At 39.4% G+C, this 23503-nt stretch overlaps 1 protein-coding gene across 2 annotated transcripts in view; it reads right to left on the bottom strand.

Annotated features, from left to right (window-relative positions):
- Positions 1 to 23503, bottom strand: part of LOC125240761 (large proline-rich protein bag6-A) — a 51132-nt gene that overhangs the window by 13781 nt on the left and 13848 nt on the right. The window contains exons 10-21 of one of the 2 annotated variants that reach the window (XM_048148823.1): positions 17779 to 18340; positions 17307 to 17537; positions 15958 to 16164; positions 13774 to 13900; positions 11697 to 11802; positions 11286 to 11366; positions 10813 to 11019; positions 9300 to 9533; positions 8381 to 8530; positions 7499 to 7728; positions 6659 to 6731; positions 4334 to 4520 (exon numbers count right to left, since the gene is read on the bottom strand). In XM_048148823.1, coding sequence (XP_048004780.1) covers positions 4334 to 4520; positions 6659 to 6731; positions 7499 to 7728; positions 8381 to 8530; positions 9300 to 9533; positions 10813 to 11019; positions 11286 to 11366; positions 11697 to 11802; positions 13774 to 13900; positions 15958 to 16164; positions 17307 to 17537; positions 17779 to 18340 — 2395 coding nt within the window. The remainder of the gene's footprint in view (positions 1 to 4333; positions 4521 to 6658; positions 6732 to 7498; positions 7729 to 8380; positions 8531 to 9299; positions 9534 to 10812; positions 11020 to 11285; positions 11367 to 11696; positions 11803 to 13773; positions 13901 to 15957; positions 16165 to 17306; positions 17538 to 17778; positions 18341 to 23503) is intronic. The other variant, XM_048148824.1, reaches the window with a different exon arrangement.

Raw genomic sequence — 23503 nt, 5'->3', positions numbered from 1 at the left:
AAATATGTCAATATCGTCTGTCTCCAACAGCTGTTAAGAGCAGCTCGGGCTCGAGCGGTGGGGGCTTAATGTTACTTTATGAGTAACTGGTAGAGTTACGAGATGAAGACAGTTCAGTTACTAAAATATCCATCAAGGGACCCTAAAAATATAAATACAGGATCGCGAGGGCTTAACATCCAACTCAAATAAAAAATAAACGTATTCTATACGTCGGACTGCCGCAGTTTTTATTGAAAATAATTTTAGCAGTATTTGCGGTATTTTTGCAGTTTTTCTCGTGCCCTCTACAAAAGTTTACTTCATCTACAGTTGTTGCAACTATAAAAATACTCAATATACCAAATTATTTATTACTGAATAGTTAAATTTGGTTTAATTTATAGTGAATAAATACTTATCATTTTGTATTTCTTTGTTCAAGGTGAGATTTGCCAAACCTATGTATATACACCGTGTTTTCTTGTATTCCGTTAAATTCGACACGTTAGTTTCACTAATAGAAACCACCTGGTAACTTAACTGATAACTTATTAAATAAAAAAGAAATGTTTCATTGTTTTCATACATAATAGACAATTAATAAGTGTAAGAGACCCTTAAGAATAACATTAAAGTTAGTGTCTAGTATCGGCCGTCACATGAAATAGTCATAGTAAGTTATAAAGGCCGTACTACATTTATTGAGCTATTAAATTTTGTTTTTTGAGGTAAGCAGTGACAGCGCCGAATGACTGACTGGCATGTCCGGCGAACTGACAGCCTGAGGACCTTTGACAATGCCCTAATAATTTGAAATTAACAAAGCAATTCCTTCTTGTCGCGTGGTGCCGGTTTTTGTGGAGTATGCAACATGTTTAGCGCACGACAGTGTGACGATAATTTCTGAAATTGTGACGCCTCATGAGACCTTGATGGAGAATACAATTATGGAGCTAGATGAAGCTGTATAATTGAATTTTCTATCGAGATCTCATTACCGAGCGGCAAACTACGCGTATTTGCAGACTGAGCGATGTTTTTAACACGCCGGTTAATAACCTTTTATGTTTATTAAAGGTTAAAAAAATGGCAGTTTTTGGAGTTGGTGCATTTGATCAAAGACATATATATGTAACTCCGTATAGACGGATAAAGTCTAATTTATTTTAGTTTTAGTTTTATTAATTTTAATTTAATTTAGTTAATTTATTATGTTAATATTAGTAATAATCTATGGAATGTATTTCCGGTAATAAATAATTTTCATTTCATTTCATTTCATTTCAAAGCCCTAGAGAAAAAGGTACGGTGGCCTAGATGGCGTTACACCTTTGGGGAACGCTCGGATAGATGGCGCTAATATTAATATTTGACATTGTAACACATATCAAGCTAACAATATGGGCCAAATTGTCAAAACTGAGGTTCAAAAGTTTTAAGCTTGCGTCGAGAGATGGCAGTCTATGCACTGTGATTACACATTTTACTTTGACAGTAACTCTCTATAATACTCGACCCTCTTTGATTTGATAAATTATATTGATAAGTACTTCTACCGGTTGATATTATAAATAAGAAACTATCCAATCTTTAATATTTTTATTGTTACATTATTTACATATACACTATATATATATATATATATATATATATATATATATATATATATATATATATATATATATATATATATATATATATATATATATAATATATATATATATATATATAAAATAAAGGAGACCGTCCATTTAATTATTTTAGAACTTATACGTATACTACCTACGAAAGGGACACATAAATTCCTCATAAACTCTACAACACTAGGACAGTGAAAACCAAAGCCCGAATAAAATGGAAATTTCCAGAAATCCAGGAATGAAAACAAGAAAATAATTTCAAAACATATGCGGCATACTATTGATACTATTTCTATTGTTTTCAGTTTGTATATTTTCCGATCCTAAAATGATTTAATGTTCTATTTATTATGTCTTTCTAATCCCCGTATCAGTTAGTCCTAATATCAAGTTCATTTAAGCGTATTGACATCCGTATTTATTAATTCATTGAGTATGAATTTCAGTCGCAATAGTATCAAGTGGCCCCATAACGGACGACCACCTTAGCTTGCCTCATTTAGAGATCGCTAACGCTAAGGCTATTCGCTAGTAAGAGTATTAGTATAGAGATCCATATCCTTAAACATAACCTGACCAACAAAATTAAATTGTTTAAAAATCCTCCACCGCTACATAGTGAACCGATTTTCATGAAACATGGCTAAGAACACTCCCGACTAATTCAGCTTTTAAACAAAAAAAAACTAAATTTAAATCGGTCCATCCATTCGGATACCACAGACTTGACGTGTCTGTCTGTCTGTCTGTACTTACGTACTTATAACACCCTGTCGTTTTGCGTGGGGGGTTAAAAATCGTCCCCAAACAATGTTCTTTTCATTTCGTTGCAGGTAAGAAAAACAATTGATCTAAAATTTGTAAATCAAGAATTTCAAATGCATAACTACACTCAGAAAGTGTTTATTGTAAGGTAATGTTTGTTATTCGTAGTAAGCGATTCTATTGAATAATCCATTTCTGCACAGTAAGCGCTACTACTAATCAAGTAATCATTATTATTTATTTCCTCACATACTGCGTTGTAACATGTTGTATGATATTATTATGTACAAACATACCTCTTGAAATGTAGGTTTCTTTACTTTCTTTCTACACTTTTATCGTAAATAACTATTATGATTTATGATAAATTATTCAACTAAGAAAGAGCCCTTGAGCGTACATTCACAGAATCGTAAGAAAACATAACAAATGTATTGATTTCACTCTTAAAGGTGTATCAGTTCATGGAAGAGGTTATAAATTACTAACAAACGGATAGGAGTAAATTTGTACGGATATTAAAATATGACTTGTATGCACAGTGACTTCTGAAAATGATCCCAGCACTTGGCAAAGAAAATCAGCATAAAAGTCGGGACTTTTGTGAAAGAAGTTGTTGATATTATACTATAATCTGTGTAGGTACAGTACAGTGTAAAATATGGGTGCATAAGGCCTGATTTAGACAGCGTGCGAACTCGCAAGCGATTTTAGTTTCATTACGGGATGTATAATAATATGCATTCACACATGACTGTAGGTATCTGTATACTGGCGCCCAAGTAATTGTATAGTGCAAGGAACTATATTCAGAAGGATCATTACTATTATTTACCTGTGATGTGGTTGTTGCAATGAAATATCACGTAACGAGGTTTTTTTTTCATGGTGCGTTGACCACCTCCAAAACATGACGAACGAAAGTCGATCTTGAGTAGCGACAGACTAGGTACCTAGACATTTTGACCAAGTTCGGGCACGCTAAGTAGATGCTGTTCCTTGATCTATGGAACGATCAACCGGCAATTTAAAACGCAGGGACGTTTTGATTTTTTTTATAATACGTCGGTGGCCGCCTGATGGAAAGCGGTCACCGTAACCTATGGGCGCCTGCAACTCGAAGAGTGTCACATGCGCGTTGCCACCCCATTAGAAACTTGTACACTCCCTTTTGCTGTGTTAAGTATAAGTACAAAGAGAAAAGCAGACCCCCCTTGCATACAATTTTGAAGCTGACTGTACAAGTTCTAAGGAGGGTTCGGGATGCCGACGACTCAAAGGACAATAGACGGAACAAATTAGTTCCGTAAGTCTTCCCGTCGTCAGCACACCGCACCCTCGTTGAGCTCTGGCAGCCTTACTCACCGGCTCTAGTGCTATTTGGCTGCGGTCTTCTGTAAGGCGGAGGTACTTCCCCAGTTAAGCTCTGTTCTAGATTCAAGCGAGACGATATCCGCTGTGCTGTGCCCTACCACACAAAGCTGAATATCATTCGCTATGCCCTACCTCCTACAATTTAGTTTTAAAGTCATACTGTAAGTAAATTCGCGATGTTCTATGGTAGATTTACAAGAATATTTATTAATCTAACTAGTTACATGAACAGTTTCCGTAAATAATGAATAATGTTAATTTTAAAGCCGAACAAATACCATCAAAGTAACCCTACTTTTTTTTAAAGCGGTTGACGGTGTGTATGAAATTTTTGGTACGATGGTGATATTTCTTAGGATATAAGTCACATATGGGCACATGTGGTTTTAGGCTATGCGCCCACGGACATCTTTGTTTCCGCAACTATTTTCTCTTGGATATGTTTCTATGAAAAGTCGCGTCGCTACGTGGGCGCACTTTCATATTAGCGTATCGTCTGATGTGAGAGACAAAATAGTTGCCGCGAGAAAGTTGGCTGTGGGCGGCCACACTTATTAGCAATATTGACTGACCGTTGATGAAGGAGTCGAGCGTGTGCGGTGGCCGCGACTGGCGCACGCAGCGCCGCTTGCGGCTCGGCATGCCCGACAAGTAGGCGTCGCTGTACGGCTCCTGCGTCGCACTCATGTTGTGCTGGTCGCGAGTGAACACCGGCACCCACTCTTCGCCCCAGTGCTGTAGCAGCATCATTGGCGGCACCTGTACGTACAAAATAGTTTATGCAATCTCACACTAAAGAAATTGTAACAGGCTACTTGACCCTTTTTAGGGTTCCGTAGTCAACTAGGAACCCTTATAGTTTCGCCATGTCTGTCTGTCCGTCCGTCCGTCCGTCCGTCCGTCCGTCCGTCCGTCCGTCCGTCCGTCCGTCCGTCCGCGGATAATCTCAGTAACCGTTAGCACTAGAAAGCTGAAATTTGGTACCAATATGTATATCAATCACGCCGACAAAGTGCAAAAATAAAAAATGGGAAAAAATGTTTTATTAGGGTACCCCCCATACATGTAAAGTGGAGGCTAATTTTTTTTTTCATTTGAACCCCAACGTGTGATATATTGTTGGATAGGTATTTAAAAATGAATAAGGGTTTACTAAGATCGTTTTTTGATAATATTAATATTTTCGGAAATAATCGCTCCTAAAGGAAAAAAAAGTGCGTCCCCCCCCCTCTAACTTTTGAACCATATGTTCAAAAAATATGAAAAAAATCACAAAAGTAGAACTTTATAAAGACTTTCTAGGAAAATTGTTTTGAACTTGATAGGTTCAGTAGTTTTTGAGAAAAATACGGAAAACTACGGAACCCTACACTGAGCGTGGCCCGACACGCTCTTGGCCGGTTTTTTAAAGTCTGTTTTATATGATTAAGCATTGTCCAATTAACCGAAATAAAATATTACCTAATTTTATTATGACTTAAAAACAGCAAAAAATATTTTTAAAGTATACATTTACGTAATCATGCGTAAACAACACAGCCATGTTAATGTATAGATAATCTGTGCTGAGGTCAAGAATGACGTGATGAGTAGAAACTCGAAAACAACATTTTCTGACTTTTTAAGTATGACAGCGTTTTCGGTGGCCAAAATAAATAAAAAATTACACACATTTTTTATCAGTAATATGTATACATCATACACTTTTAATACCCAAAATCTATAAATATTGTTTTTTTTTTGTCAAATACTACAGAAGACAATCATTTATTGTGTCAAATTCGACATGAGTCTAGTAGCCTATTGCAAGGAAAACTTTCAAAGTGATGCTATTAGTTAAAGCGCTCACTAAATTAATAGTAGCCCTGTAGGCAAAGCACGTGATTGCCGCGAGAGTATGTCGCCGCGAGATAAATGACACGTCTTCTTCTAACTGTATTAATGACATAAGGACGGGTAGTCTATCTCGCGGCAATCATGTGCTAACCCTGCTGAGATTTCTGAGAAAAGTGTACTTGGAACGTCATCCAGCAACTGTTGCAATTCTTGCAAGCAGTTCAGATTAGGCTGTACACAGTTCCCAATATTCTTTAAACGAATACTTTCAGCATACAATATAATTTTAAAAAGATTAGTTAACTTGCATGTGTTGTACTAATTTTTTGTCAAGAATGTTGTACATTTGTATTCTAGATTTCTCGTTGTCATGAAAACAGAGAAGTGGTTACAACGTGTAATTTTCTGAAATTGTGTGTATTTTTTACAACGTACACTAGAAACTATAACCACACATTGTGATTTGCGTGTAAAGTATTCTTAAAATTAAAAGGTTGATACTAACAACAACACTCTTAGCTAATCATATAGGTAGACTTGATGCGCTTGTAATAAGGATTACAAATGTACAGCTAACAGTGTTGTCGCAATGGTACGAAACCGGGAAATATCATTATTATTTCTGATTGCCATTCCAATAGTAAAAAATAATTATAAATAAAATACATCAATTGGAATAACATGTTTACATACCTCCCGTTGCCAAATCGTTGCATTTTAATACGAAGGCTGTAAAAATCTGGTATTTGAGTTAGGCCGGCCGCACTTCGGATACGAATTCAGGTCTTTAAGACTTTTACGAATGTGTTGCGCAAAATGAAAAAGTTATTGTTATCAAACTAACCACGATACCGACCAATTCGTATCCAGTAAGCACGCTCACGTACTAACAATCCATGATGTGCTTCCAGAAGTTCCCACTTGGCGTTCCATACAAAGTGATGCTAACCGAAAACGTTTACGTTTCGGCACTTTTTTGAATAAATGCCGAATGGTTCTTGTGAGTGAAGTAAGTACGGGAACGTGATCTATGTGCGACTGGCCTTAGACAGGAAACTTACGAAGTTCAGGTTGTTGGACTGCGAGTCGGGAGACGTCCTTTGAGCCGCAGACTCGCGCTCTGGTCGGCTCGCTCTGTTTCAGTAAAATTATTATTATTTATAATGATATTTATGAGTTCCATTAACCCTTCGTCTGTGTCTGTCAAAAAATTGTCATAAAACAATTAACTTTGATATATTATTTTAAAGTCCAACGCCTTATGTTAGGATCCTTATCAAACACAGACGAAGGGTTAATATGTATTTATATTGGTAACGATGTGAGAAACTCAATTCAAATGAGGGCTGAATATATCAGAATTGGCCAACCATGTTGTTAGAAATAAATTTTAATTTTGATACTTTATTTGTGATAGATGGTATTATAGAATTTCATCCTCTTATAAATGGATACACGTATGTGACTTTTGAACTAAAGGAAATAATGGTAAGTGGCTCTAATTTAGCATCCAAGATTTTACCTGAACGTGTATGTATGAATACATCGCAAGTAAAAGTATGCATCAATCTCAGAATACATCCAAAAGTGAAAAAATAGCATCATTGTCGACAAATCTTAAAAAAAAATTAAGTAAAAATGCATTGTTTTGATGTGACTTGTGATTGTGATGTCGGCTAGGTACTCCGAAAGACACAAATGAAACCGTACCGCGTCACGAAATCTAATTTTATTTATTAACTAATCCGTGAGGCACAAGGACTCCTTCAGATTTGTGTTTTCTGTACACTGCTCGGGTGACGCGACTGAATGAGGGTATTTTATAATGTTAAATGCAGTAATGAATGGTAATTTGAGGTTCCGCTATTATTACGAATAAAAAGTAAGTAAGTAATAAATACCGTGAACTCTGGCTAGGGGTAGAGCGCGAGGGCTGCGGCTCGGCGGCGGGCGCGGCCTCGTTGCCGGGCGCGACGCGCGCGGCGCGTGGGCCCACCTCGCCCGTGGTGCTCGACACGCTGGTGTCGGATGCGCAGGCCGGCGCCGCGCCCGCGCCCGCGCCCGCGCCCGCTCCTGCGCCCGGCGGGGACACGTCCATCGGGCTCGGCTCTTGCGGAGCCGCCGCGGCCGCCTACCAAAATAATATGTACCTCATTATAATGTTCCTCTCTTAATCAAAAAGGGTACTTATAGTCAGTCATTAATAAGGCGCTATTTCCATAGGCGGTTAGTACACTATCATATATCTTATTTTCCAACGTGAAGAAAAAGTACGGCATGTTGTCTATGATCATATTTCTATGATCTATGATAGTGTAATAGCGACAATGTTAAGTAATACTGACAACCTCGTGAAACCCCGATTCGTTAGGGATCCTCAGCAATTAGCTACTTCCGATGCTTAAAAATAAGGGTTTATTCTAGGATTTCGAGGCCATATTATATTAAAGCATGCTGCCAGTACTGACTTCGCATGATGAGAACCGACAATCTCGGGTCCGTTCCAGTAATATAACTATTATAGAGAACCAGTACCAGGAGAACTCCGTAGTATACATCGAAATCAGCTGTAACATTGGTAGGAAATTCCAATAAATCGAATTGTTTGTAAGCGGCTCTGCGACAGCCGATATTTAAACCCCTGAATGCCGTTGTCAAAAATATGTCACTGAATTCCTTCAAGTTGTTACTGTCGGTGACCGATCTGGAATGAGGCGTTTGAGGGGTTAATCCACGAGAACTTTTTGATAGTCAATGTTGTAGATATAGTCGAAAGTACTCACGGCGGGCGCACGTCGAATAACGAACTGCTGTATGGGGTCGACGGGCGTGATGGCGTTCAGGCTGTTGATCACGACGCCGAGGTTCTCCATGCCCAGTGTGATCAGCACTTGCTGGACGTCTTCGCTGCCCCACTCACGCACTTTCTCTTCCTATGTAATAAAAGAAATAATGCTTAAGTAGTAATATATACACACAGAGACATAGTTCTGCAAACGGGAAACAACCTTCCGATAAAAAAATTGAAAATCGAACTTTATTGTTTGAACATTATTACACTATGATGTTGAGTTCTACATGTATCCACTGAACACACCTACTATATATAACCGGTGGACACTATTTAATAATGCAAACGTTGTAACATGGAAAAAAATGGACCAGTTACATTTGTCCCCCAGTCGAGATTTGCCCCGCTGTACCTTATAAATATTTCAATGAAGATATAATGAGGGTTGGTTCCTGCTCGCATATGTAGGTCAGTAAGTACTCAGAAATGATGTTAAGTCTAAATTACTTGTCTAAACGTAGATAACTGTAAGTTGATCACCATACCATATTCACGATATTTAGGTGAAATAGAGGTAAATTCTCGAAAGCTAGGAATGGAACGAACGACAAATGTGTGACACCTGAGTTATAATTTTATTAGTCAATGTGATACACAAGTAGGTTTTTAATCAAATCATCTATTCTATTTGACCCAGCTCTTGGGAATTGATCTGTACTTATGCCACGACCAATTGTGCCGTACTCAAAAGGTACCATTGTTGTATTTTAAGCACAAGGACAAAAAAAGCACGCCATGAGTGTGCACATGTCGGTGAAGACATTCGAAACATGGCGTAGAAGCGCGCAAACACAATTTCGGGTTCAATGCCTTTACTATGGATGTATATATAACAGAATAAAAGTAGGTACCAAAAAAGCTCTAAAGAGCGTGCGCAGTCCGTCGACGCCGTCGCGGCAGCAGTAGGCCATGAGCGTGCACATGTCGGTGAAGAGGTGCGAGAACATGGCGTAGAAGCGCGCCACGAACGCCTCCGTGGCCGAGTCGGACATCACCGACGCCACGATGGCGGGCAGTCGCGACGCGATCAGCGCGCGCATCGACGCGCCCAGGTTGAACTCCGACCGCAGCGGAACTATATCGTCCTAGGAAACGTTTCATGTTGTTACAGATTTAGTGCGAAAATATTTGCCTTCATATTGTTACACGTACCAACGTGTCATGCTATTTCAGTCAGTCTCAGTACAAGATGTACTGACATTGGCTCTAGCATGACAAATACGAACGTTTCCGGAAAAATACGCACTACATCTGTAGTCGTGTATATGGAACTTGCCTATACTTGAATTAAAATATTTTGTAACACGCATGAAATAGAAGAAGCACGCAAGAAAAACATTGACGTATTTTAATCCCAACTTTTATTTAATAAGTCGGTTAGAAACATAAAGTATATTAGTTGACCGTGACGTCACTCAATACGATTTCTTGTTAATTCCATATTAGAAAGTTTTGACAGTTCTTTAAAAGAAGGTGATTTGAATAAAAAGGAAGTAGCCTATTATTTAATTGTGTACTGTAAACATACAATAAAATAAATGTTTTAGCATACTAGACAAGGTAGTCAGGTAAGTTTCAGTGACACGCTGATCATCGGCGCTAAATGGCTAATAACATATGTATTGTATGCTGTTGAGGGAGCGTTTTGGAATAACGCTGAGAGCTGTTCAGCTTTCAGGACGATCGTCCTGATCAGCTACGTCCATTGCTAGGCGCCGATGGTCAGCGTGACCAGCCTTATGTTATAAGCACAGAGAACCTCCTATAGAGTAGCAATCTTGTATATTTTGTTCGCGATATGAGTCACCAGTGTTTGGGGTGCGAGGAGCGGGCGGGGAATGTGTTAAGCGCGCTGTGATTGGCCGTTTCAAGGACGGTGGGCAGTCGCGCCAGATGAAAAGGGACAGAAGTATGACTGTCCCTCTACTGACGCGTAAATGGCCAATGTAAGTTGACCTATGCCGGCTCTGAATAAATTATAAATATGACTTATTTGTGGAATGTAATGCCGTCTGTTTTTAAATTTGAGCTTCTTGTTACCTTTCCACACCATTTCACACTACAGGTGGACATCTTTAAGGCATCAAAATACCCTTTTCCAATTTTTTAGCGCGAAAAACACGCGCTGCTTTCGGGTCTGTTACTTGGTCGATACTGATCGGGCACGGCGAGCGCCCGCGCTTATATCAGTGCAAATACTAGGAAGGCTGGCGACCGCGAGTCGTCTTGTAATGGATGTCTATAGGGGTTGGTCTGTGGTTATAAGGGAAGAAGGAAGGTAGTTATGGTCTCCTGGGCTTCTGCAGAACCCGCGCAGCCTGTGGGAGTAGTGTGGAGGGCGGACACACGCGGGGCTGTACTGACCACGCGCGACAGGAAGTCCTGCTGCTCGTCGACCAGGAAGCCGGCCACGGTCTCGAAGGTGTGCTCGCTGTGCGCGCCGCCCGAGCGCGCGAGCAGCTCCTGCAGGTACACGCGCAGCATCTGCCGCAGCGCCTGGAACTCGTTGGGCACCAGCGCCGACTCGCCCGACACAATCTGCATCGGCTCCGTCAGGAACAGGTGGCGGGCCTAAGTACATACAAAGCTTTAATGATTATTTTTTTTACATAAACGTCAGAATTTAACAAATTTTTATTTTCATTTATTTATTAAACAACTTACACTAACAGGTAAACCAAACATGTAAGTTATAGGTGTACATCACAGGGATGTACAATTTTTTTCAGAATAGGTTGTTGTTAATGAATAATAAGATTTTTAAGCGCGTCATATTGATTTTTCAAGGATGTGAAGAAGTGTTAAAGTAATGTGGTAGTGTATTTTTTTTTACTTACAACGGCCACAAAGAAAGCGTTTGTGAACGAAGCTCGCCCCGGCTCGCTGCTCAGCAAATCCATCATAGTTTGAATGTGATTCTGCGAATTAAAAAAATTAGGTACTTATTAGGAAGTAAAATAACTAGCTTTTTTTATTTAAATATCTGTTTCAAATGTTACTTAGTTATAATGCCTTTAGAAATATAACACATAAAAACTTTTTCTTTTGCGTTCTAGCACATTTTATAAGATGTGAACGTTAAGAGTAAATCGCGAGACGAAAAAACTGTATAGAAATATAGACTTTTGGACAAACTCAGTGGCCGTTCGTGGGACCGTTCGCCGCGCCTCGTTTCACGGGCATCCTGCCTTCATAATATAGTACGGCCTAGTAATATTGTAAAGTAGGAAATGTGTGAGATGAGTAACCTGTGTGAAGTTGGGGTTCCGCTCGCGCAGCACCTCGATGTTCTGCGCGGCGGCGCGGTCGGCGCGCGCGCGCGCGTGCGCGGCCGCCTGGTGCTGCTGCTGCTCCCTGCGCAACAACGTAGACGGTTTACACCACAAACTTTAATGACAAACACTACAACACAACCTCAGAGCACATAATACTAGAGACCGGACAAACCGCCGGCGATCATGTCGCAGTTGTTATGTTGCATGAGCGTACAACGCCGCCAGTTCGCCGTCCGTTGTCGTTGTGACACGTGCAAGAGGACTCGCTAGTGGTTCTCAAGTTCACAACACACAATTTGACTTTGTATATGACATTTATTTCATATTTATGAGGCAAGTGACCGAAATGAAGTTTGTGAAATTTAATAGCAGATGAGGTAACAATGCCTTTGCGCGTGGTGAAAATTATTTTGGAAATTAGAAAAAAAAGCGATGTCAACTACCGTAGAAAATTTACTGCATGATCTGCTACCAAGTTGGAAATATCCGTGGACACAGTAAATAAAATACTAGATAGTTTTCCAATGTATATTTGTGCGGCCGGCCGACCGCACAGGCAAACGAACTGAACCAAACTGACATGTTTACATTGTGTGACATTGTCTAGAAGACGATTCTATTCAACCAGTAGAGTTTATAGTGGTACACATACGAACTTCATAGTTAATAAACTTATAACCTTACGTAAGTTCCAACATCAGTGTCACTTAGCTGTCATTGGTGTTTTATTTTCTAATTTCTTACAATTCTATCAGGAAAATATATTATTTGCCTATCTTCAAAAAACTTTACCTACCCAATTGTTTTATAGATGATATTGTGCAAACTCGTTTCGTTTTAAACTGGCTACATAAAGTCCTTGAACCGAAAAGTACTTAGCTCCCTCCTAACAGGGAAGCAAAGTACCCTTTCCGAATGGGTGGTGTGGAAAGAACATTATCACTCTGCCTTAAATGAATTAATTAAAAATGTAGATGTGGATACTAGTCCGTTGCTTCTGGAAAGTTATGTATGAAAATGTTGGCATAATTAATGGAAGATTTTTTTTGATTGGGATATGTACATTACAGGCCGAAGTTATTTTTCATCAACCCTCCCCATCCCTCCCCCCTCTGCGTCACCCCTCTTCCCCCCCTTAAATAGCCGAAAATGCGGTTTTTCGCGATTTCTGACAAAACCGTTGTAGATACAGAAAAAGCGTGTAGGAAAAAAGTAATCCTTGATAAATTTACTACAAATCGTTCATTGACACTTTGGTTCTAGCACTTATAGGTTTCGCGTGATCCATCACGAAAGTTGGTCCTTTACTGCAATTTTCTTTAGTGAATGTTAAGTTTTCTCCCAAATTGCTTACGAAATCTGTTTGATATTACTAAAATATTATAAACTGAAAATGAATTTCAGGGGGAAAAATCGCTACCATGGGTGGGACTTGAACTCACGGCCACTGGATTGATACTCCAGGGCTCTACCAACAGCTACCAAAAGCTCATCCCCAGTCATAGATACACTATATAGATCAATGGTACTCCTAGCGACTACTACCGTGAAAATATTACGTCTTAAATAGTTACTGGAATTCCAAGACATATTGGAAATTCCACCCATGGTAGTGATTTTTCCCCCTAATTTTATTTTAGTCATGAGTTACAATATTTTAGTTATATCAAACAAATTTCGACGATTTCGTATGCATTTTGGGCGAAAACTTAACATTCACTAAAGAAGATTGCAGCAAAGGACCAACTTTCGTGACGGATCACGCGTAAACTATAAGTGCTAGAACCAAAGTGTTAATGAATGATTTGTAGTAAATTTATTAAGGATTACTTCGTTCCTACGCGCTTTTTCTGTATCTTCAACAGTTTTGTCAGAAATCGAGAAAAACCGCATTTTCGGCACTTTAAGGGAGGGTAGAGGGGTGACGCAGAGGAGGGAGGAGTGGGGAGAGTTGATGAAAAATAACTTCGGTCTATAACGTACATATTTCAATTTAAAAAAACCTTCCATTAATTATGCCGTAATTTTAGCTAATTTCCCCCTGCTATACCTGCGTCGAAGCAGGCGGCGGCGGGCGTGCGGGCTGACGCACAGCAGGAAGCGGTCGTAGATGAAGTTGTTGAGCGTGACGGCGTGCGCGCGGGTCGTGGTCGTGGCGCGCCGCAGGTGCAGGTTGGCTGCCGGCAACATTCAACTGTTAGGCTACTGCTTACATCAAATACCTACTTCATTATTTATTGGGAACAACAACTAGGTACTTGTTGAACTTTGCACAAGAATTTAGCAAACTTATGAAGAATTAATGCAGATTTCAGTAACAAATAAATTCTAAACCGTCAACATAGACACACCTCGGACACTGGCGATCAAATATATGAAAGAGGCGCGTTCCTAGCACACAATCTAAACTCGTGTATCACAATCTAAAATATGACAGGTAGACTGTTCGCGTTTTTGACAGGCGGTAACTGTGAGGTAACCGAGAGGGGGTGGGCGGCACTTTCAGCGGGGAGCGGGAGTGGCTATACTGTACGATAGTACTCCTTATTATACCATGATATAGATCACCGTGGTATAGTTCAAGTTCCGAAGCATGTTCATCAGAGTTCCGTGGTCCATGACTCCAAAAGTTGAAGAAACCCTGGGTTATCGTAGTAGTATAGCGTAGGTCTCCTTATCGCTCTTCTGCGTGCGTAGCCGAATGCACAAACGCTCACGAAACGAAACGCTCGTAGATATCTATTTCTATCGCTCTTGCGTATTGACGCGACAGAACCAGACTACCTTTCGCGGCATTTCGTTTTCGTTTCGCGTCGCAAAAATGCCATTCGGTTACGGGGCCTGGAGTGGCGGGGGCGGGACAGAGCCAGACTGCGTATCGGTCGCCACCTAGCGCCAACAATAGTCACTTCGGCTAAGCCGGTTAATAAAGCAAGCAAATATTGACAACAAAAAGCCGCGAAATTCAAACTTCTATGGAACGATCAACCTTAACAATAGGGAACTTGACTGTACTTAAAATAAAATATTTTATACCATGCACGAAATAAAGCATCAGATAAATATAAGAAACACATGGATAGAAGTTATTTTTGATTCAATGTCTATTTAATAAGTCAGGTAAAAATATAAAAGTAACTGCTTTGACCGTTATGTCACTCAATTCGATTTCATATATTTCCATAGCAAGCCATTGAAATAGGCTAGTTTCCTACTAGTCAAATCAGCTTCTTTTTAAAACTGTCAAAACGATTTGCTAATATGGAAATACTATGAAATACTGAGGAGTGACGTCACGATCAATTCATCTACTTTATATCTTTCTCTTTGACTTATTAAATAGAAATTATGTTTAAACATAACTACTGTCCATGTTTTTCTTCTAATTATGTGGTGCTTTATTTCGTGCACGGCATAAAATATTTTATTTTAAGTATAGGAAACTAGCCTATTCGTTTTGACAGTTCCTAAAAAGAAGCTGCTTTGACTAGGATGCAAGTAGCCTATAAACCTTTTTCTACTCCCGTACTGTTATTCGTGACTTACAAGGTCGTGCATAGTACTTTAAAACCCTACATAAAAGATGTCAGGACAAGTCTATCTAGTCTATACCCTGAAAACATTTAGTAGCAGTAGCACGATATAGCTGTTACTGTTCAGTAAATACATTGCTACCAACTTAACAAACCAATCACTTCATCGTAGAAAATTAAAATATTGTATGAAATGGGTACATTGTTGCCAACCTTAGAATGTCAGATAAAGCCTGGCATTCGCAGAGTCGAGACTCGTTCGTTTTCTGCTGCGATCATTGGCGACGCGTCGAATCGCATTCAAATGTATGAGAACTCGATTCAACTCGACTCGATTCGTCTTAGTGGCCAGGCTTCAAAGAACCATGTACCATAGACAGCTTTATTTTCATGTTTGCACTCAAACTGCATATTCGAAATGGTAGGTCGTCCACTAGATAACTAAGATGACTGAAAGTAGGTATTTATTGAATTTATAATTTTCTTTCAAAGTGTTTGGTCGTAGAAAAAGTATTGTATGCAACGGTGTTTAACTGAGTCAAAAAATGCTCGTGGCGTCTTTATTAACAATTTTCGGCTCCGCCTCAAATTGTTACCCACGCCACTCGCCCTTTTCGACCTCTTTTAACCACCAGTTGCATAAAATACTATAACGTGCCGCATTTTTTTTTGTGAAGAGGTATGTGAAAGGTGGTATTTACCGTGTCTGCCCGGCGTGTGTCCGTTCTGCGGCGGCGCCTGGTCGGGCGGCGCGGCGGGCGCGGCGGGCGCGGCGGGCACGGCGTGCGCCACCTGCAGCGCCACGGCCTCGCCGCCCGGCAGCAGCCCCTGCCGGATCACCGACGACACGATGTTCTGCAGCAGGTCCGCGCTCGGGGCGCCGCCCCAAGGCATCCCGCCTAGGTATACTGGACAAGACAACATCCATCTAAACTTCACACTCATTTATTTTACTACATTTGTTTAATACAAAACATATACAGTGTAAGCTTAGCTTAAGTATTTTTAGTTGTAGCAACATAATTTGTAGTTGCCTTATGTTTGCATCTGGCAACTCTCTCTCTTCTCCCGCGATCCAACCCGACGACATTGTACGCGACCACTTAATGTAACTTTAACTGTTTAAAAAGTTAATAAAACTTAATTTAAATTCAAAAAGCGCATTTTGTTTTCTCCAACATTTGTTAATATAGGTCTTCAAACACTATTGTTTTCTTCCGCTCGATTTTGTGTAATTCTTTCAAGAATATCTCTAATATTAGAAATTCACTTTCTAATAATATACCTAGTTGTAAACGAATGGCCAATAACATGAGATTCCCAATTGTTCACAAAATACAATTTTTACATTTTCGATTACTGCACAGTGTAACGAGATTAACGAGTAACGATATCGAGCGTTCAGAATTCAACAATAGCGGTTCACACCGCAGTCTAATATCATGCTATATTGTGCTTAATTGCTTAGGACTATCAGGCTTGAAGTAGAGCCGAACACATTGTAAATGTTAAAAATCATTATCACATATTAAGTAATAAAATAGGCATTGCGTCTTTAAATTATTAAATGCTATTGTTAATTATATTCTTTTGTAAACTAAGTAAATATTAGGTAATATTTTAAGCTCCAGTAGTGTAATTTTTCCTGTTAGTATAATTTAGTTACAGCAGGCATAGATAAGTTTATTAAGTAATTTTAAACAGACATATCAAGTTAGAAAATTACTTTAAATACCCGATTTGTGTTATTTTGTTAAAGGTCACATTAGAAATATGTGCAGGTTTGACAAACAAACTACCGCAAAGTAATACTTATTACTTAAAATTGCATTATCACAATAAAAAAAGAACCAATATGAAGATGAATCCACCTTAAAAACATGAGTCGAGGAAGAGCCAAGAGGAGAAGTTAGAGAAATTAGAATTAGGAAATGTTTATCTCAATTATCCTTGTCATACCGTGTCAATTAGCGATGTCGGCCCATGATGATGGTATTCAGGATGTTGGTTATAGACATTATATGCAACATAACAAAAATAAACAACTAACTGTCTGCTCCGAAGATGTGGGGAGTATTACCTCCGCCGTCGGCCTGCTGCACGCCGATGCCGTGCAGTGTGGGTTCGGGGCGCGCGCCCCCCGCGCCCCCCGCACCGGCGGCGCCCCCCGCGGCCGCTGCCCCCAGGAGCTGCCCGTTGGGGATCTCCTCCATGCTCATTACCACCTCCACGCCGCCCAGACCGCCGTTCTGGCCTAGGCCACGGAACAAATTCTCAAAATCTACGACAAAGAAATTAATACTATTACACCCAAATAGACAACGTATGTTAATGTACCTGTGCCCCCCTGTTTCTCGTAAAAATTAGATTATGTTTACGAATATTGAAATTTTTCCATTAGATATACAATCTTTGACAATTCAGTTGTCTGGAGCTCAGTAATGAGCATAATATGTGTTAGAAAGTTTATTTTGTTGAGAAAGGAGGTAGATCAACAGGTGTTAGACAACGCTTGCACTCACCGAAGAGAACTTGACGCCTTGGTTGTTGTTGCTGATTGGGCTGGCTGGGCTGGGTGGGCTGGCCATCCTGCGGCTGCTGCGGCTGCGGCGGCGGGTTGGGCTGCGCCGGCTGGACGCCGGCGGCGGCGGCGGCGGCGGCGGCGGGCACCTGGGCGTGCGCGCCAGTCAGCCCGTTCAGCAGACCATTCTCAAGGGCGAACGCTATCGGAACCCTGGTTTCGATCTCCACTTGGTACGTGATGGGATCGGGCTGTATGTTTATGTTGACTGTGGGCTGCGTGGAGTTCCTGCCGGCGGCGTTGGTCTCGGCGGAGGGTTGGCCGTTGCCGATGAGCCCGGCGGCGGGCGCGGGGTGTGCGGCGCTGGCGCTGGTGGCGGTGGCGGCGGACGCGGCGGCGCTGGTAACGGTGGCGGCGGCGGCGGCGGCGGCGGTGGCGCTGGTGGCGGTGGCGGTGGTGGCGGGCGCCGTCTGCCCGGCGGCGGCGGTGGCGCCTGCCGTCGGCACGGTGCCGTTCTGTCCCGGCTGGCGGCGGTTAGACTGAACCACGTTAATGTGTGCCTGCTGTGGATCAAAAAAGTTACTTGAGCACCAGTAGTTTATGATCAAACGAACTTCTTGTAGTGAAGTTCGATCGAAATTATATGAGTCACTTCATTTGAAGATATTTATTTATTTATTTATTTATTAGTAAAAACACGTTTACATGACCTTACAGTAAAACCAATGCGTCACGAAACTTAGATAACAAAAAACACAGAAAATGAAGAAAACAAAATTAAAAATAAAATTAAACAATTGATTTGGGCGATGACGTCACAGCGTGGCTCCGTTGCGTCGTTTGCCCCGGTGTGGGATTTGGCAGGTTGCCCCGGAACCGCCGAAAAACCACACCTTTCGGCCAAATAAATAATATAAATTTATATTAACCATGTAGTTTCCCTATTGTACTGGTAGCATCGCACATATTTTAAGAGTAACTGTTTTGATTAAAACTGTCAAACCAACTTCCGGTCATTTCCGGTTGCCGTTGCTAGGGTTGCAAAAAAACGGTTTTTTTTCTGGCTTGAAAAAAAACATGAAAAAAAAAACGTGAAAAAAAACAGTTTTTTTTCTGGAGTATGTTTTTTTTCTAAAGTACGAAATCTCAATATTTGCAAAGTAGTTAATACTTTTATACGGTTTTTTAGACTTAATGTTAACTATTAAACGAATTTAATCAAATAACTTTAATTTCTGGTCTTATAAAAGTAACATTTACGAAATCTGTAGTTGGTAGTTATCACTATTTACTGTTGGCAACACCACCGCCTCTCCACGCTACACGCAGCATCGGGGATTCCCCAATAAACGTTTGTATACTGAATGTTAATTGAATTAAAATGTACGTTATTGTTATTTAAACACGTTACAACCCACGAAAAACCGTTATTGTCGTATTATTTGTTCATCTGAAAAAAAACCATATTTAGAAAAAAAACCAGGGTAGGTACTCGGTTTTTTTCATAATTCTGAAAAAAAACATTTGGTTTTTTTCTATTTACAACCCTAGCCATTGCTCATTATTTTAGAGTAGATATAAACCAAAACTTATACTTGGGTTTAAGGGTGGGAGGGATCTTATATCTTCAAATGAAGTGACTCATATAATTTCGATCGAACTTCACTTCAAGAAGTTCGTTTGATCATAAATTATATTTCGTCATTTCATTTTTCAGATATAAATTTATATTAACCATGTAGATGTTTAGAGATATAAGTTTTGGATCCAAAAATACAAAGTTTGGGCTGTCTTTTTCGGTGTACCTGGTCTAGTTTAGAAGATTTCTTCTAAGTCTTCTAACTAATGCGTGAACCCTGGGGCGTCACGTTACTTATTTATTTTTAATTCTGAGAACTGGCGCTGTATTAAATACTTATGTTACTTATACATTGTACTGATACTAGATCTACAGTATAATCTTATACTTTTAAACGAGCAATTCTTGTATATTTATTTATTTATTTATTTATATATTTATTTACACTGACGATCTCGCAAACCGCTCTAACGATTTCGCTGAAATTTGTTATGTGGGGGTTTTTGGGGGTGAAAAATCGGTCTAACTTATCCTTAAATCCCGGAAAACGCGAATTTTCGAGTTTTCATGCGTTTTTCTTCGCGCGCCATCTCGTGTGCAGTAGTTGTACTGTTAAGACAGAATTCTTTCGGTTGGTGTAAGTACTATTTATTGCAAACACTAGATGGCGACACAGGTCAAGGCTGAAACGAATAGAAAAATACACTATTTGAGTTTTTGTGGCGAAATGCGCGCCATCTCGTGTGGAGTAGTTGTGTTGTTAAGGCTGAGAATTCTTTCGCTCGATGTAGGTACTATTCATTTTTGAACTAGATGGCGACACATGTCAAGGATACGAAACAGAACCGAGCGAAGCTCGGTCGCCCAGATATTATAAGTTAAAAAACAATAGAGAGCAGCCCTCAAAACACATGCTTATTTATTTTAATCCGGAGTAAAACAAGACACTAACACTACGAGTCTATAGGACTCGTGCGTAATATAATTTTAATTTAAAGGACAAGTATTATTTAAGCATACTGTTAAACTGACATATTCGTTTTTATTAGGCCTGCAACTTTTGCAGAATACTTAGGCCGCTGAATCATACAGAGTATCCTTGGTATGGATTCTTTTGTTGAAGTTCTATATGTATATGTCTATTAATTAAAATTCTAAATTGATCATCCCCCATAGTGCATAGGATTTCTTACGTTTATAATGTATGGTATTTACTGAAGATATTCTAAATACTCTTTAAAATATACAATATTTGTGTGTTGCAGGTTATAATATATACATGATTTAAATTCAATTGGCTGCAATTATTTAATTTTAACCAATCCAGTATTAAATATAATATGATCTGATGACCCTAGGTATTATACGAAAGACTATGATAATATATTTTTGATTTATTTACTGCTGCAAGGAAACGCTTGATTTTTTACGCAACTCAAACTTACTATGTAAGTTTTTATCATTATCTTATATATCTTTTGTATCCACCTGCGAGCTACGCAGAATTGCACCTAGTGCAGGACAAAATATTAGAGGTAGTAAACACGTGTAAACGAGTATACTAACAGAGTAATTAAAAAATCTTAAAAGGCGCAAGGAAAGTTTAGTTATGTACATAGATAGGGTCATAAAGGCTACAGCCATTACTAGGTTCTATTTTTTGAACATATAAGGATAGTAAAACGAAACATAATACGTATACCTGTTCATGTCTTTTGTTCGTTGAACACGCATAGAACATGACTGACTCGAGATATTCAGTTTGTCAACTTTACATTAAATTCAATAATTTGTAGAAGTTTAAGAAAAGTATAGACGTAAAATGTATCTTTTTTTTTTTGTTACAATGTACCCTGTCCGCTAAACGAAAGTCCAGGCCAGGCTCGAGAGCGATATCAAGATAATAGACTCCCTTAAGTATACATAGTAACGAAAATAAGACGTACATAATACAGCGTTACCTCCAGACAAGGTAGGTTACGTTGTGGCTGTGATATCGTGTCTTGACGCTTATGACATATCGGCCGCGTGACGTCGGTCCGACTATCTGTATACGACTATTTGGGGACGAAGAAGATGAGAAAATTATTCGGTGTATGCACAATTGCACACCCATGTCGGTTTATATCAGCTCCTGCTGATCGAATAGTAACACAGCCGAGAAAGACTCACGCGACCTAGCGCAATTTGAGATTTTAATCTTCAATTATTATTATTTTCTTCAAAGGTGTCTAATATTGTGAGTCCTCCTGCAAGCACATTTATACATGGAGAAGTTACCACGTGATAATTTTTAGCATTTCAAGAAATATAAAGATGATAAACCTTTTTATTTTATTTTAATATTGTTGAGTGCCAGGCACTAATATGATTGACTATTTTGTCCTTATCATTGTCGTTGCTTAATTCTAGAGCGGCTCAGTAAGTAAACCCAAAACTGCCCCAAGAGCAGGAAACAGAGTTTCATTTATTATACAATATGCATCAAATCTTAGAACTTAAGCCACAGACCAACCCCTATAGACATCCATTACAAGACGACTCGCGGTCGCCAGCCTTCCTAGTATTTCCACTGATATAAGCGCGGGCGCTCGCCGTGCCCGATCAGTAGCGACCAAGTAACAGACCCGAAAGCAGCGCGTGTTTTTCGCAGTAAAAAAATTGAAAAAGGGTATTTTGATGTCTTAAAGATGTCCACCTGTAGTGTGGAAAGGTAACAAGAAGCTCAAATTTAAAAACAGACGTCATTACATTCCACATAAAAGTCATATTTATAATTTATTCAGAGCCGGCATAGGTCAACTTACATTGGCCACTTACGCGTCAGTAGAGGGACAGTCCTTTCATCTGGCGCGACTGCCCGCCGTCCTTGAAACGGCCAATCACAGCGCGCTTAACACATTCCCCGCCCGCTCCTCGCACCCCTGGCACTGGTGACTCGTATCGCGAACAAAATATACAAGATTGCTACTCTATAGGAGGTTCTCTGTGACTTAAGCCATCTATATTTAAATTAAAATATTCGCTCTGAGGCGTTATGTTGTAGATTTAAAAAGCAATGAATTAATAACTTACTAGACGTATTATTTTTAAATCAGCCCGGTATATTCACAATATGCAGGTAGGGACCTGCTTTTTAAACATGATGAAATTGTATTGCACAGTAGGTGACATCGTATTGCCAACGTCGTATTTATGGCAGCTGACGACAGTTTTTACGGTTTCTACCCTCTACTCAATGGTTTATTTGAGGGTAATCTTAAAAAATAACCGAAGGGTAATCTTTTGTTGTTGAATACAACAATGTAAATTATCTGTGTTTATATACTTAACCTCGATCTACAACCAAAAAATAATCACCAAACAACTGTGAGGGATGCAAACAAATATCCTTAATATTCAAATGTTTAAATAAATATAACTCTCTAAAATGTACCGAAGCCGCTTTTATCATAAGACATCCCTCGCGGCTTGAGGTAGGTAGATCGATCCTCAAAAAGTGAAAATACATACACATTGGGCTTGATACTTTTCAGCTTCGACCAGAGCTGTAATGTTTACAATGAAGAGCATCTTTCGTAAGTATTTTAGTGCTCGGAAATTGTAATAAGCAGTGGTTTTATTACATAAATCAAATTGAATGAGGAAACTCATTTATAATTCTCTAATTCGCTTGAATTACACTTTATTCTGATAATAAACATTAAGTACACATACTTAACTGTTGTTAATTTATTATACGATATCAAAAAATTATAATGGTAATATTACAATTATTCAATATCACTTATAAAAAGTATTCGAATTAGATATAAAACAGAAAATCGCCCATTAAAAGGCGATATTATAATTTACTGAATTTCTATTTGGTCGACATTTTATGCAATAATTTTTTTTTATACAGAGGAAAAGTGACGCTGTCAGTCACACGTAACAGCATTGACGTACATAGCCATATTTGTGTGGATGAACGCATCAACCATAAAAAAAAGTAGTAATTAAAATATATGCACTGTCAGGCTCAAGGCACTACTAGCGCAAGAGAGTTATCATTTATAACATTATGTTTAAATGGCTTACAGTTTAAAATCATTATATTATTGTGACGTGAGGTAGGTATACAATTATTTCACTTCCCACTTTAGAG

This window comes from Leguminivora glycinivorella, chromosome Z (genome assembly GCF_023078275.1).
Source record: "Leguminivora glycinivorella isolate SPB_JAAS2020 chromosome Z, LegGlyc_1.1, whole genome shotgun sequence".
In the NCBI taxonomy this organism is placed as follows: Eukaryota; Metazoa; Arthropoda; class Insecta; order Lepidoptera; family Tortricidae; genus Leguminivora; species Leguminivora glycinivorella.
Note: the sequence above shows the minus strand (reverse complement) of the source record. Positions and strands in the feature narration are given on the sequence as shown.